This window comes from Antennarius striatus, chromosome 7, assembly GCF_040054535.1.
Source record: "Antennarius striatus isolate MH-2024 chromosome 7, ASM4005453v1, whole genome shotgun sequence".
Classification (NCBI taxonomy): Eukaryota; Metazoa; Chordata; class Actinopteri; order Lophiiformes; family Antennariidae; genus Antennarius; species Antennarius striatus.
This window is the reverse complement of record NC_090782.1, coordinates 16463610-16480045: the sequence shown is the minus strand read 5'-3', so window position 1 is coordinate 16480045 and position 16436 is coordinate 16463610. Positions and strand designations below refer to the sequence as shown.

Below are 16436 nucleotides of genomic sequence, written 5' to 3'. Positions count from 1 at the left end.
CAACAGTATTTTTACTTTAGATGTGTTCGTGTTAATAAGATTGGTAGTGGAGGTTAGTACAGTGAAGCATGTGGAGAGCTGTTTCGCTGCTCAGTAACGACATCTTGTGGCCTTCACTGTTTACTACAGCTTTGTTTTCTCTGCAAAAGAACAGAGGAGTTTGACATGGATGGCAAACTGGAACCACAGGTTATGTTAAAGAAGTGCTTTCCCCCTTAGGCCAGTAACTGAGCAGGCAGAGGAAGGAAGTAAGGGAAACTAGGGCAATGCTCCTGAGTAACTTTTGACTTTTAACATGAAGTTTAGTTCCAAAGTGAAGCAAACACGTGCTTCATCTCCTCCATTTTTTAAATAGTATGTAATTGTTCAGTTCACATATTATTTTGAACATGTGAACTGATTTGTAAAGCTCAGCATACACCAGTGTTGTCAAGTGACTTGATGAATTCAACACTTGTCTATGGCATTGAACAAGTTTTCTCCTGTAGGTCCAACTGGGGTGTACTGTTTAGAAAATGTATTTTAAAAGCTAATTAGCTAGTTTATTGGTGCCAATGGAGGAAATGAAAATTGCTGAGTTTTCCTTAAATAAAGGTGTATTATCTATCTATCTATCTATCTATCTATCTATCTATCTATCTATCTATCTATCTATCTATCTATCTATCTATCTATCTATCTATCTATCTGTCTGTCTGTCTGTCTGTCTGTCTGTCTGTCTGTCTGTCTGTCTGTCTGTCTGTCTGTCTGTCTGTCTGTCTGTCTGTCTGTCTGTCTGTCTGTCTGTCTGTCTGTCTGTCTGTCTGTCTGTTTGTCTGTCTGTCTACCTACCTACCTATCATCTATCTTTCCATCTCAGTCTAACTGTTGATCGATCTATCTATCTATTGACTATTTTTTTATTTTTAAAGAGAGAGAGAGAGAGAGAGAGAGAGACAGAGAGATTGATTTTTAAAATCACGTTTATTCATAAAAGCCAAAATTACAAGATAATTACGTTTACACAGAATCCACAACAGATTCACATAAAGAGGATTTTCAATAGTACTGTGCGTTTCCTGAACAAAGAAACACATCTAACCTTTTAACATTTATCAAACTAAAAAAATACAGGTTTTTTTTAAAAAAGTAGAAAAAATTTAAAAAAAAAAGAGAGAGAGAGAGAGAGAGAAATTGAAGAGGTGGCCTCAAGGGTGGTTGAACGGTTTGACACACACACACACACACACACACACACACACACACACACACACACACACACACACACACACACACACACACACACACACACACACACACACACACACACACACCATCCATCACTTTTTTTTATCACCACACCCTCAGTCAACTGACGGCCCTGCAGGCCTGTCATCCTGTCATATATAATGGAAACCCCTTTCAAGACTTGTAATCAAAAATAAAAGTAGCTCAGGATTAGTAAATATAGTGAGAATATTTACTGATGGATGTAGTTAACAGTGGGATATTGTTTGAGAGGTCAGAGGTCGTGGGAAGAAATGTGGGTTTGATAACAAGTGAACATGCAAAATATATTTTTTGTTATTTTTTTTGTTTTTGTTGTCAGTTCAAGAACTCATATATAATTATATATATATTATCATCTTAAACGTCTAACTGCAAAATTAATATGACAGAAAGCAGTTCTAACTTTCATGTTTATCATACAGTATTTCGAAATCTAGCGTATGAATTTTGCTCCAGGCAAAACTGAGTCATTGTGGGTGGTAATGACCCAAATAACTGTTTCTGGTACTTAAGCATTTGATTGAGGGTGGAATGACAAATGCTGAAATTTGAACCTCATAAGTTTTAAACTGAATTTAAACTTAGGCGGTATGCATAAGTATTTTTAATCATAGCAAATTTATCAGAGAGTAAGTGCTGAGTAAATTAATCAATGACAGAAAAATACACAACAGTTCATGTTTTAAGGAATGCATTCTCTAGTATGTCTAGCATTTAATGACCCCAGTCATAAAATCAGTTTTTGTATAAGAAAAAAGTTTTTGGATAAGATTCAAAATAATTGCAGCTGCATGACAAAATTTAATTTTGTTTTCTGCTTTCTCTTCTTGTAACCATATAAGGAGTGCTTGACTAAATTATCTTTTTGCATGTCACATTTCTTTCATAAGAAGTACAGTTTATGTTTTCTGTACTTGCTTGTATGTCTAGAGTCATCTTACACTGAGATCTTCCAATAGTCAATTCCAGCTTAGAAGCGCATGTTTCTATGTTATATGTAACCTTTTGAATTTCAAATTGAGTTAATCTTGGTCATGTTAGAACCAACTTGTTTACTTGAGACAAAGAATTATGAAAAACAGATGTGGAAACAGTCAGTGACAGGTGATTATCGGTGCTGAAATGTAAGGGCTTATTTTGGATTTATTTTAGTTACTAGTACTTGAGTATTTCCTTTATAGGCAACTTCATATTCAAGTCGGAACATCTCAGAGTCTTCCTTTAACGGAATTGATTTTTGAATTGATTCTTTCTGATAAACCCAAAGACAATATATTTTGTGCTTCATAATGTTATAGTCTGGACTGCAGGAAGGCTGGTCTCTGACCCTTGATTCAGATGCAATGCTAGTTTTTGTCAATGCTCATTTTGTGCCAATGTTTCTCCAAGATTCCCGGAATGTTTTGGTGGTATTTTTGATGGAAAAATCCTATTCCATTGGCGGCACGGTGAAGATCGTGATTAACTGTTCTAGAAGAAAATGGATGGATTGGACGGATGAAAATCCATGTTCTCTGTAGGTGCACGTTAAAAATTAAAACTAAACTGTTTTTTGAATGACTTTGAATGAATAAATGAATGCCGTGTTCGTACTTCAAGATGTGGTATTGAAAGAGAAAGATATCTGTGGAGCCCACGGACTTTGGGGAAGCAGAGGTCATGCTGAATGCCATTGCCTGATGCTGTGCACATTGGAAGTGTAATAATGAATTGAGCTAAAGCTCTCGCAGATGATCATGTTTTGGGAAACTGGAGGTCATAGCCTCATGCTCCCATAGTTTGGTGCAGAGCACCTCAAGAGCATGTTCATTCATTCATTCATTCATTCATGTTGTGAGGCGACAGCACTACCCACTGCACCACCGTGCCACCTCAAGAATCTATTTATCTTGCTTTGATTGTAGAGTTGCTGCCATAACCATGTTTGATGGAAGATGCGGAGCTTACTCAACACCTTTTGGCCTCTGAGGGAAATGAAGGAAATGTGACTGGTTTTGTGAGCTGGCCTCATGTGATCTGGTTCTTGGACATCTGGTGAGACCTCCCAGTTCACAGAGGTCTGCTTTCACAGGACCAAGGGGTTCTGTTTAACAGCTTTCCCCAGGGACCTGGGCTCTGGGCTCTGGGCTTGCCCCCTGAAGTGACTGGCCTCACTGTATGTGGCAGAGCCTTCAGCAGATACCAACTCCATGCTAGTGGGCTCCTGTGTGAGGTCTATGCAATCCTGCTGTTGTAGCCTGCGGGCTAAGTTGGGTGGAGGAAGGCTTAATTTCACCTGAGATGCATTGTGGTTGCCATTAACAAAGATAATGCTGAGAAGCGCATACTTTTGGAGGCCTCCTTCATCCCTATATAATAATTATGCAGAAACCCCTGTGGACTTGTGTTTGAGGCCATCAGCACAACCTTTAAAAACAAGGCCTGTCAGCACATGACAAGCTATGCAAGTTTACTAGATTCAAAAGTAGAGCACTGTTACGTCCTAATCCGACCTTTCTCCTTGAGGGCCACTTGTCTGTCATTTACTAGAGTAAAGGTTCAAAATTTTTCCACCACTTGTGATTATCAGCACACCAATTCACACCATCTCCAAAAAATATACCATATGTATCGTTTGTCCAGCAACAATGAATGCAATTTATAGATAGATAAAAAAAATTATTGTTCATGCACCTGCATCACGTTAGGAATAGTCAGAATAATAGTCTTCATATTCAGATGAAGATGTTTACAAACATACTAACCTACAGTGTAGCTTATTCACCATTTAATAAGCAACAGTGAGTGGGTTTTTTTTAAAGTCCCATAGCAGAATTATTTACACATACAACTGAAACACGCAAATAAGCACATTTGATTAAAAAACTTATGTTGTTACCTACATGTTTCTTGTATGTTATGTTTACTTATAAATGAAGTACACGTGCAGCTCCTTCTGAAAAAAAAAGCATTGTATAAATTTTGAGTTGAGATTTGTAATCCTCCATTTTTATAGTAAGGCAAGGTGAGCATAAAACAAATGAATGGCTGCACTTGACTCGCTGACGATAGATTGTAGTTTGCTGTCAATTCTATTACCGAGGAAGAAGAATCCTCTGCCGAATCCCTGGATCACCAGCACCCCCTACCATGAGGCACGAGAACTGTGTGACCCACTTTGTGCCTTTTTCCAGCGGTTTCAGGACTGCTCAACTCAAGAAAGACATTACATACATGCAGTTGTGAACAAAAAAACACTGTACATTTTATACATTAGCTAAATTATGGAAATTTAGTTTGTAGACCAAACGTGTTTGAATATTTTAATAGCTACATATAAAGAGATAGCATTACGGTCTCACTGTATAGCATGCCAGCACAGCTACACAAGCCATTGTGAAATCCATGGTGAGGCTCGGCTGACTGGTGCCTCACCGCAGGTCTCTACATTATTTTTACTCAAAATTCAGCGATTTTGAGTGAAAATAATGTAAAATTGATAATGATAGACAGAAAATAAATATATAATACACATCACTGGATACATTTATTTAATTTTTTCCCATTTTCCATTTTTTTCTTTTATGACCTCTGACCGCAAATCACTTGTGACATGTCTAAAACAGTTTGATGGGATTTTAGATTTTTGTTTTCCTCTGGTTCCTAACTTTTCAGAATTCTGTGAACAAATTATTGTGTATGAGCTGAAATGTTTGTGAGTCACTGTCTCTCAAACACACCCTAATGTGATCCAAAATAACTGAAGAGCGATAAGCATTTAGGCCAGAAGCTAATAAGTGTGATAGTGTATATTGTTTTCACCCATCTTTAATGCAGTTACACTCAACAAATCACAACTGTGTTTCATTGGGGATTGAATCTCAAAACTCTGTCTACACTAGAAATGTTAGTTCACTTTCTCTGAGTTTATTTTCTTCCCTTTTCAGGAAAACTGGTAATAGTCTCTGTGTTAAGAGTTTTTAGACAACAATATTTTGAACTTCGTACTTCATGTTTTTGGCAGCTTGTGATTAGGGAATTTCAACACAGTCTAATTTGTTGTCATTTTATATTATCCAGGATAAGATTTTTGGCGAAATACATTAATAGTCTTTTGCCTGCAGTCAGCTGGTATAGACCCCAGCAACCCCCATGACCCGCAAAGCAAAAGAAGTGGATGAGAAAATGGATAAGAAAATGGATGGAAGGATGGATGGATGGATGGATGGATGGATGGATGGATGGATGGATGGATGGAGGAATGGATACATTCACACTAAAAGTAACGATGCTTAAGAAGAAAGCTCTGCTATGTTCAATCTACAAACCCCCCTCAAGTGAAGGTGCTAAGCAACAAAGTGACATAATAAAGGCCCAGCATGTAGGAAGTAGGTCAAAAATTGGCAGAAGTACAACATATTAATTCACTTAATGTTTTCATTCTTATATAATCACTTTGAACCTGTGTTATACACATGTAATACCATAAATTCTTATGTATCTTACTGGGTTTTCATGTAGGTGTAATCACTATTAGCTGAAGCTCTGTGCTAAATATACTGAATGGAAACAATAGATATGATTGAAGACTTTTATTCCCTGACTTGTCTATCAAACAATATACACACACACTGTTACACTCTAATTACCATATAATGTAGATTGAGAGTCAAGGCTAAAAGGAAAAGAGGAAAACGAAAGTCCAAAGATCCAAATTATTCTCAATTCTGTGTTGAAAGAGCCTTTAAGGGCTTTTTCTTCCACATTCAAGCATGAGGGGAGACAATGTCTATTTTTTGTTGTCTTCAACAAATGTTAACCATCTATAATCAGATTATGAATTATAATAATTGAACTATAAATGTCCCAAAAGATTACTTCTAAAGAAATTCATGAGGTTGTCGTAGATATTACAATGAACATGCCTATCTTGCCTTTCTATTGTTCTATCATATAATTGTGTATATTCAGATGAACAGACAGTCTATGTGGACAAAAATGGAAAAGAATTGCATTTTAAAACATACATTAAATTGTAATTTAACTTTATTTGCTATTTACTTGTATTATCAGCAAGACACTAATAACTAAACGGTCCTGGTCATACTTACAAGATAATGTGTGTTTTTGCCGAAAATGGAGCTCAGTAAACCTAAAACCATGCTCAGGGTTTACATGCATATTTAAATGTCTTGTTTTCAGGTTGGTCTACTTGCCCTGAAACAACCCCTTGTGCCATTTATTCTGAGGAAGCACTTCTTTTAGCAATTTTTGAGTGATGTTTGGTCAGTCTGTGAATGAATGATGCACTCTTGGCCCCCACGATGCTTTTACCAAAAGTTAGATGTCTCACAAGTTTGGATGCTAAAAGTGACCACTTACCTGGAACCTAGGCCTCAGAATACACCGGTACAACACAACTCTTGTTACTGTTTAGCACAGCCTGGTAGTCTTCACTCTCAGGCCAGAGTAAATAAACTCAACCAGCTACGCAAACATTTTGGTTGGGGCCGAGAAAGCCAACGTACAGCTCACTACTAAATGCAGGTGTCTAAGTATAGTGGGGACTGTTAGAGCTGATGTCGCAACATTTTTTTAGAAGGAGTTATTTCCAGGCCCAGAGAGTATTAAGACATTATGTTTGGATAATAGGAATATATCTTGAGACATTTTAAAGGACAATGCCCTATGACATGTGTGCCATTTGACATATAATGAATATCGAAATAAAAAAAAAATTTAATCTCAATATCCATTTTAAAATAGAGCGGTCCTATTCAGGGGAAATTACTGAGGTTTTGGCTGGGTACTTTTTTCTGGTATGCAAAGGGACTGAAAGAGCCAAGGCAAGCAGAAGTTAGCCTTGTAATTTGTTCCACACTTGTCAAATCATTAAAGTCTCTGCTAAAAAGGTATTGATGACCGTCTGATTATGTTGAACCTACCCCTGAAAGGGAAGACAGAGCTGACACTCATCAATGCACATGCTTCCCCCATGAACTACACACAACAGCAGAAATATTTTTTTCCTACAGATCGTAGCATGTGTGCTACATTCTATCCCGAAGGACAACAGACTTATTTTATTAGAATATTTCAACACCCTTGTAGGCAGGGACTCCCAGTGATGGCGGGGTATTATTGGACCTCATAGTATTGGGCAGGAAAACTTAAATGGCCAGTTGCTTCTTACACTATGTCTCAAAAACAGCCTGGACATCACTACTACCAGTTGCTCAATGGACACATGGATACACCCTCACTCAAAACAATGACACCTTATCAATTTTGTGATCATCAAACAAAGTGACATCCAGGATGTAGGCATCACAAGACTAGTGACAAGTGATAACTGTTGGACAGAGCACTTGTTGTTGCGTACCAAGCTGTCTATTTCAGATGCAAGCAGACACAGACACCAAAAAAGTGACTTTAAGAAGGAACTGAATGTACAGAAACTTTCTCATCAAGAAACTAAATAAGCCCTTCTGGCAAACCTCAGCGATAAGAATTAGAGTTTGCCTGCTGAAGCTGACTCAGGAAGAGCATTGGACAGCTTTCACAATGCATTCTATGGCTCAGACAAACTCACCCACAATGCCAACATAAGGACTGGTTTGACAGCCACAACTTTGAGCTCACCAGGCTTCTGAGGCAGAAACAAGAAGCCATAATCACCTGGCTAAGTGACAAGGACTCATCTGCTAAACAAGACTTTCTGAAGCACCTTAGGGGGAAAGTGCAAACAGAGCAGAGAAGGACAAATGGTGTGAAGCAAAGGCAGCAGAATTATAACACTATACTGATAATCACAACTGCAAGATGTTCTTTGCTGGACTGAAAGCTGTATATGGCACATCTTCCAATGCCATGGCCCCTTGTTAGATCTACTGTTGGCATTTTTCTCACTGATAAAAGTGAGAAAAGTTATTAAAAGTTATCTATGAAATAAGCAAATACGCTACTTCTTCTTCTTCTCCTTTTGACAATTCCATTCAGGGGTCGCCACAGCGAATAACCTTGTACTGTATTCTGCATGCTCTCCTCTAACACCAACTCTAATGTCCTTTTTAACTACATCCATAAACCTCCTCTTTGGTCTTCCTCCACGCTTCCTGCCTGGCAGTTCAAAACTCAGCATCCTTCTACCAATATATTCACTATCTCTCCTCTGGACATGTCCAAACCATCTCACAAACCTCTAACATGTAGTGTCCTTCTGATGTACTCATTCCTGATCCTATCCATCCTGGTCACTCCCAAAGAGAACCTCAGAACCTCCTTACTGTCCAACCTAGCATACAAGTCATCAGAAGCCCCTTGTTTGGCCTTTGCAACCTCTACCTTCACCTTACGCTGCATCTCCCTGTACTCCTGTCTACTCTCCTCATTTCAGTGTCCCACTTCTTTTTAGCTAGCCTATTTCTCTGTTTACACTCCTGTATGTCTTCATTCCACCACCAAGTCTCCTTACCTACTTTCCTTCCAGATGACACATCAAGTACTCTTCTACCTGTCTGCCCGATCACATTAGCTGTAGTTGTCCAGTCATCTGGAAGCACCTCCTGACCACCCAGAGCCTGTCTTAACTCCTTCCTAAAAGTCATGCAACACTCTTCCCTTTTCAGCTTCCACCATTTCTTCCTCTGCTCTGCTTTTGCCCTCTTCATCTTCCTCACCACCAGAGTCATCCTACACACCACCATCCTATGCTGTTTGGCTACACTCTCGCCTACAACTACTTTGCAGTCGCTGATCTCCTTCAGATTACACCGTCTTCACAAGATGTAGTCTGCCTGTGTGCTCTTACCTCCACTCTTATAGGTCACCCTATGTTCCTGCCTGTCCTGGAAGAAAGTATTCACTATAGCCATTTCCATCCTTTTTGCAAAGTAAACCACCCTCTGTCCTTCTGCGGGCCTCCCCTGGATACCAAACCTGCCCATCACATCCTCATCACCTCTGTTACCTCCACCAACGTGTCCATTGAAGTCTGCACCAATGACAACTCTCTCACTTCTAAGTATGCTCCGCAACCCTCTGTATTTATCTGGGCTTAGGACCCGCACAATAAGACACTGGTTTGTGTCCTCTTGAGGCTAAATTATTTCAGATTATATGTCTACATAGAGCAAATCATAAATGTTTGGATAATAAATTGTATTGTGTTTCCACTGCTTACAAAATACAGGAATAAAAATGACTGTGGCTGTGTTTCAACCCATATTTTATCAAGTTCCTTCTCCTCTGGTTTATCTGAGGACTGGATTAAACTGTTTTTGTCAGACAGACCTTGTGAGTCGGCACCCAGATATTATGTAATCGTCAATGTTTAGTCAGTTTTGTCAGTGAAGCCATTTCCAACCCTACTTTACATCACCTTTGTAGTATTTAAAAAAAACCCCATTATGGCTACTTAGTTTGCTCTTACATGGTCTTTCATACATGGTTACATATTTTTAAGAACATTCTCAATAAACAAAGGACAGAAGAAGTTATCCCGTTTGTTTAAATGATGAAGCTGAGAGGTCACAGATTTGTTCCTTAACTTTTAATTCCTGACAACCACTGTACTTCAGTGCAAATTTAACCCATTTCCAATTTCTACTGTATTACATTTATTTGACAGCTCCAATGTTACCAATTATTTAGCAGATTTTATGATTAGGATTATGATATTATAAAAGGTATTTGTTGCAAAGATACATAAGTAGATAAAAAAGATTTCAAAGAAGGAATTAAAAATTATAAGATCTATATTTAAACATGAAACTAGCGTAAAACAGTGTAAAATTTTGAAATAAGCTTAGCCTTAAACCTTTTATGCACCTCATCACTAAACTCACCACTAATGACATTTGATTTTATTGATTTGACTAATTTTATTTAAAATGAGTAATATACAGTACATCTTAAATATTTCTATTTGATATCACAATATATTTTAAATTTGCATCTGTAATCCCTTGGCCAAATTTTGACTAAACTAATGGTAGATGAGGCCCAACAATAAATGACAAGAAAAGATCCCTGTGAACTTACAAGGATTTTCTCAATTAAATGGTCTTCAAACCCAAGGGCACCATGATGTTTCACATTAAAATTGTTTTGACATTCCAGATCCATAATTAGATCAGGAGCTGAATCACAATCTAATCACTTATGTTTTGGCTGAGGTTGCAACAATATAGATACATTTCTCTAATGTGTCATAGTTTTTGGGACATTCTGTTTACTAGCAGACAAATAATTGAGAAAATATCAGTTTTGACTGAATTAAGTAAAAAAAAACCCCATAATCCGAATTTCTGATTACATCAGAAATTACTGTGACCCTTTTTGTATGTGTCCTTTATAGGTCTTGTTACAATTTTTTTGCAGTTGAGCACAAGTGTTTGATGAACTTCATTAAAACAATAACATGTGTTCATAATTTGACTGTGGTGCCATAAAATGATGAAATTGATATTTCAATGTGACAGAAACAAGATACAGAAGTTTGTTTTTGAAAGCATTTCCTTTTATTTATAGGGTTTCCTCAGTTCTCTGTGTGTTCAAATGATTTAAGGCTCAAATAGTCACACCTTATGTGACCCAAGAGCTGCCAGCGTCACACATGAGTCATAATGATTACATTGATGAAGGTATGAATTGTGAAATCAGTTTGGCAGCATGCTAAGACGGCTCCTTCTGACAAACCTTTTTATCAATTCCCAGAACTGATAAACTTTTATTTCTGTCCAAAATATTATTATTTTTGTCCATACAGGAGGGGCAGCTGCTTTACACATGAAAAAGGACTTCGTGGTTTCAAAAACAAGAGCAGAGTGAACAGAAGGGAGGTGCTGCACTCACACAGCTCTAGTCTCTAAAGCATATGAGACTTGATCCATTGACATCAACATTATCTTAGGCCATAAAAAAAACAGTTGTAACAATGCCAAACATCACAGTATATTAACACTGACCACTGATCAAATAAAAATATTTTATGCTAAATATCTCAATTTTAATTTTGCATATATGACAAACATGTGGTGAACCAATCTTTTGTTGATATGAATGGTTGACAACTAGATTAGTAAGAGTACTGCACACTGCAAACTGAAAACCCTTCCCTTAAAAATAGCTCCCTATTACGAGAGATGAAAAATTCCACACAAATATCAAAACTTCTGTAATAAAAAAATAAGTAGATACGTTTGAACAATTAAAAACTCAGTTAGAAAAACCTATTTTGAATGCAAACTCAAAACTAAACCGATAAAAAATAAAATTATTTTATTGAAACAGTGCTCCTGTAAGTACTGTAACCAACAAGCCTCATTAGTTATTTTACAATCACACAAACTTGTGGACATTTTGCAAAAGACTTCATTCATGACTTCCCTCCCGCTTACACAAGAATTTACGTCAGGAAAGCTGTGTCTTCATAGGATGACAGCTCGAAGATTTCCCGGAGATAAGTGATTCATTCAAAACACATGACTCATCAGACGTTACGTCACCGACAGCTTTTGACTACGATTTTATTGACGGAATTTTTAAGACGTTTAAACCACATTAAAACTGAACCTTTAAAGCCAGACTTTTAGCAATACAATACTTCCAAAAATAAATAATTGTAAATTTGATTATTCAAAATATATCGTTGTCGGCTTCGGTATAACAGTACACATAAATATATATTTTTAACTTTGCTTTTATTTTCTGAGTATCATAAATACTTTTAAACCTCATATCAGCAAAAAAACCCCAAAACAAACCAGAATACGTATTTGTCTACAGCGAGTCTGTGCAACGTCAAACGTAACAGGAATTGACGACAATCATAACATACTTAATTGTGAAAAAATAAATTCTAAAAAAAATCCAATTTTAAATAAGAAATAAAAATAAATTAATAAACAGTGCATACGCTAAAATTACATGGTACAAACATATTTTCTGTATTTATCAGAAAAATAAAAAGTAGTCTGACCCCCTTACCCAGGATGCACTTCGCTTTTGCCATCTTGTTGAGTGGCTGCGTTCGAAGAGCGGCAGGCAGAAGTTAGCTGCCTTTAGCTTCCTGCCGCTATAGAGAAGTGGTTATCCGTCAACTAGCTGCAAGTAGCAGCTGCCACAACTGAGCTGCCCACACGGCGAGAAAACTTAACCGACTTTGAGACGTGTTCTCTCACTCCTGCTGGATAACATATTTTTCGTGAAAGGCCAACGGATTTGTTTACATTATGATGTCGTTCATGTTGGTACAGAGGAAAGGAAAACTAGCTAACAAGCGCTAACTCAGCTAGTCGGTGAGAAACACATATATAGCTGAGAGAGAAGCGTGGGCTCTGGGACCCGGACCGTCTCAGGCTGAAGTACCGGTGACAGCTGCTGAACACGAACTTTGACGAGGCCCTATTTGCAACTCCACTGCCTGGGGAAAAGAAAGGCCGACCGGGTGTTAAGGAGGCCGGAGTAGAAGAACAGTAATTGTCCGTGTCCTGTGAACGAGCACAGAGGGACGTTTTGGGACTTGCGCAGGGGTTGGCCCCGCTTTTGGCACTTTTCTCCGACAAGAGAGAGGAAGGGCAACAGTATGGGAATGTCCTGTGGCAGTACGCATCTGTCTCTCATCACTCCGCTGTGAATATCTTCTCAAGACTTAAGTCCCACGCTTCATTTCAGCTGGAGGAGTCAGACCTGACGCAGATAGACAACATGTCGAAAATGCCAGCGAAGAAGAAAAGTTGCTTCCAGATTACGAGTGTAACGCAGGCTCAGGTTGCGGCGAGTAGCATTACCGACGATACGGAGAGTCTGGACGATCTGGACGAGTCACGGACAGAGGACGTGTCGTCGGAAGTATTTGACGTTTCTCGGGCCGACATGGGGGTGTGTGAGAGGAGTTCATCCGACGAAACCCTAAACAACGTCGGAGAGACTCAAGAGAGCCAGACGCCTGTCACGGGTCCTGTGAACGGGGGACTGTCTTATAAAAGTATTGGCACTGGTCGTGGTACCCCACATCATTTAGGAGGAAGTACGCCTGTACCAGCTACAGTTCAATCCTTTGTTCCAGCCACCCATCCTGTGTCGGTTATCAATTTGGTTCCTGCTTCCACCCCTGTTGCTCACACTGCCCCTGTGAGCACCAGCTGTAGTTCTCGTTTCAGGGTTATCAAGCTTGATCATGGCGCTGGAAAGTCCTTCAGACGGGGCAGGTGGACATGTACTGAGTTTTATGACAAAGATTCAGATTCAAATGCTAATCGAACTGTGGATAGCATCAAGCCATCTGTAAACCTTGACCACAGTATAGACAGGGACAGTGGGATAGGGGCCACCATTAGCACTGCTTTTCTTGCTCATGCTTTTGAAAACACCTCAGACAGTGGGTACTCTATGGGGCACCCAGCTCATTCTCACCCTTTAGAGTCTCTGCAGCAAGGCTACAGCTTGGCTCCCCAGACAGGGAGTGGGACAAGTGCCTTCCAGCCCACAGGGTATACAACTACAGCATCAGAGCATCAACAACAGGTTCAAGTCAATATGCAGCCTGTTGCTCCACAAACCTTAATTTCTAACAGCATCAATGGCGTGCACCAAGGTGCAGTTCAGAAGTCTCCCATTATGCCTCCTGCCACATCCAACCAATTGGCTTATTCTGCTGTCAGTGGCATCTCTGCTTCCCAGAAGGACTATCGACAGCAGCACTTTGGCTCAAGTACTCAGAACCCCTCCATGGCCACTGTCCCTATAGGGGTTCCAACCAGCCAGGTACTCTCACCTCAAAACACCAATGCTGGTTTAGGAACCCAGCCACTGGCTGGAGAGGCAGGCTCAGCGCAAGGCCTTATGTTTCAAGTGGGCAATACATCATCAGTGGCGCCCATCCTTCCAGGAAGTGGCCCACCGCAACATGTCAGCCACACGCAGCCTTCGGGGGCGATAGGCGTTGCTATTACTCCTTCCATTACCGCCACCACCACTTCCCACAGCAGTAGCCACAATACACCTGCCATAGTGCCCAGTATCACCAACACTCTTTTCGGTGGAGGACTTTCCCAACACCAGGGAGCCCATGGAAGAACCACAACAGGTCTTCCGTCTGCCTTCAGTAACCAAGTAGAAGATAAGTGGAAGTCTGATGCTCTACCTCAGCCCAGTGCCTGTGTTGTGCCAGTGAAAGATGGTGTGAAGCCTTTCATCGGCGAGGGACTCAACCTACCCACTCCTGCTGTCAACAGCCTGTTTGGTATCCACATTTCCATGAATGTGGACGAGGACAAGTAAGAGTTTGTACCATAAAATTCTATTAATATTGCTTACTACTTTTAAAGTTAATTTTTTCTCTTCTGCTAATAGTATTCATACAAGTGTGACTGACTCAGTTAAGGGGGAAAAAGCTGAGGTCTTTACCTGGACGAACATAAATAGATATTAGTCGTTGTTTCTGTCAAGCCCACTTTATGGAGAATGCCATTTCTTTAGTCAGTGCTAAAATCAGATGCAATATAGCTAATGTTGTATTGTTATTCTTTTGGTTTTAGTTTTATTTGTAATTGTATATTTGTGAGCAAATAGTGATTAAAGTAACAGGAAGTCAATGTAAACTGGTAGTCAGGAGGTATATAAGGTATTTTTCTGAAACAAGCCACCCTGAAAACATTGGATAGTGTTTAGCTCTTTAGACACCCATGTCCTGTCCCTCAAGCTTCTACTCAGCCTTACTTGCTGGTTGGGTTTAAGGAGTGTTAACAAGCACGTGGATAAGTTACAATGCATACAGTAGCTCTATTTTGTAGCTAAGGAGGGAATTACTGCCCAAACATAGGCAGTCCATTTATGCACAGCTGTCTGCCTTAGATATATTTATTCTCTTGGATTACTGTGCATTCTGGACCCACACAGTGTCCCCAGCCCCACACGTTTAAGACTAGTAAATACCAACTCATCTCTTACCTTTTACACTTCTCCAATGTAAACTCATGCTATTTATAGGGGTTGATTGATGGTCCTCAGCACACCTGAAGATGTAGTATTACAAATTTTTGTCTTTCCAACCAAGCAATGGAGAGTTGACCCAAATAAGCACTGGTGTCAACAGACACAGTCTGTCCTATTTTCACGCTGGCCTCAATGTTAAACAGCATTCTCTCTTTTTTTTTTTTAGGTGGTCATTATCAATGGTACAGTCAGAAAACGAGGTGTGTGTGTGTGTGTGTGTGTGTGTGTGTGTGTGTGTGTGTGTGTGTGTGTGTGTGTGTGTGTACTTAAAGAGGCAGGCCTGACTTGACTTGATTTCTCTTTTCTTTCTTCTTTTATATGCTCACACTCCAGATATTCTAGAAGCTAATCATTGCTTGCATTCCATTGCTGAGACTTTTTCCAAGCAGCATCACATATGAGCTGATAATGTGCGGAAAGCAGAAACATTGTGTGTTGTCTCTGATATCATCAAAGGAACAGCCAGTGCTTGTTGCCTTGTACAATATGTGTGTGTGTGTGTGTGTGTGTGTGTGTGTGTGTGTGTGTGTGTGTGTGTGTGTGTGTGTGTGTTTGTGCATGTGTCATTTAGAAAGTGAACAGTGGCATTGGTGGCTGGTTGTGTAGCCATAGTGATGCTGTCAGTAGACAAGATAGGATGTGTTAAGGTGTTGGGGAGGACGGACAGATGGCCACAGACACCTACAACACACATACACAAAGAAATAATTGCAAGTGTAGTAGGTCTGTGTCAGTGATGACATACCCATCATGAATCAGCAGTACAATGGGTGCCTTTGGATGTGGCTCAAAACTTGAGACTTGTTGACACAGCAGCTTAACAGTGTTTACTTGTCACTATCAAGACCCCTAACTGGTTTAAGCTTCTTTTTTCATGACACACACACACACACACACACACACACACACACACACACACACACACATATGCGCACACGCACAATATTTTTTTTCCTTGTTTAGAAATTTTAGAAACCTGAAAACTGTTACACATCTTCACTTGCCATAGGTTTACAAAGCCTTTGTGAAATAGGGCAGGTCAGATGATTATAGAGCTGAATCTTAACACAGACAGGGGATAGTACAGAGGCCAAAACTATGTTGTGAATGTAATTACTGTACTGTATAATACCTCATACATACTCATACATACCTTCCATGTGCTGGCGTAATTGACTTAAAAAATTGAG

The 16436-nt window shown here is 39.4% G+C and overlaps 1 protein-coding gene across 1 annotated transcript in view; it reads left to right on the top strand.

Annotated features, from left to right (window-relative positions):
• The first annotated feature begins 12206 nt into the window (after nt 1–12206).
• The window catches only part of tsc22d2 (TSC22 domain family 2), a 34745-nt gene continuing 30515 nt past the window's right edge, over nt 12207–16436 (top strand). Inside the window, exon 1 of the mRNA XM_068319298.1 lies at nt 12207–14528. Within this exon, the coding sequence (XP_068175399.1) occupies nt 12958–14528 (1571 nt within the window). The 5' untranslated portion in view covers nt 12207–12957. The remainder of the gene's footprint in view (nt 14529–16436) is intronic.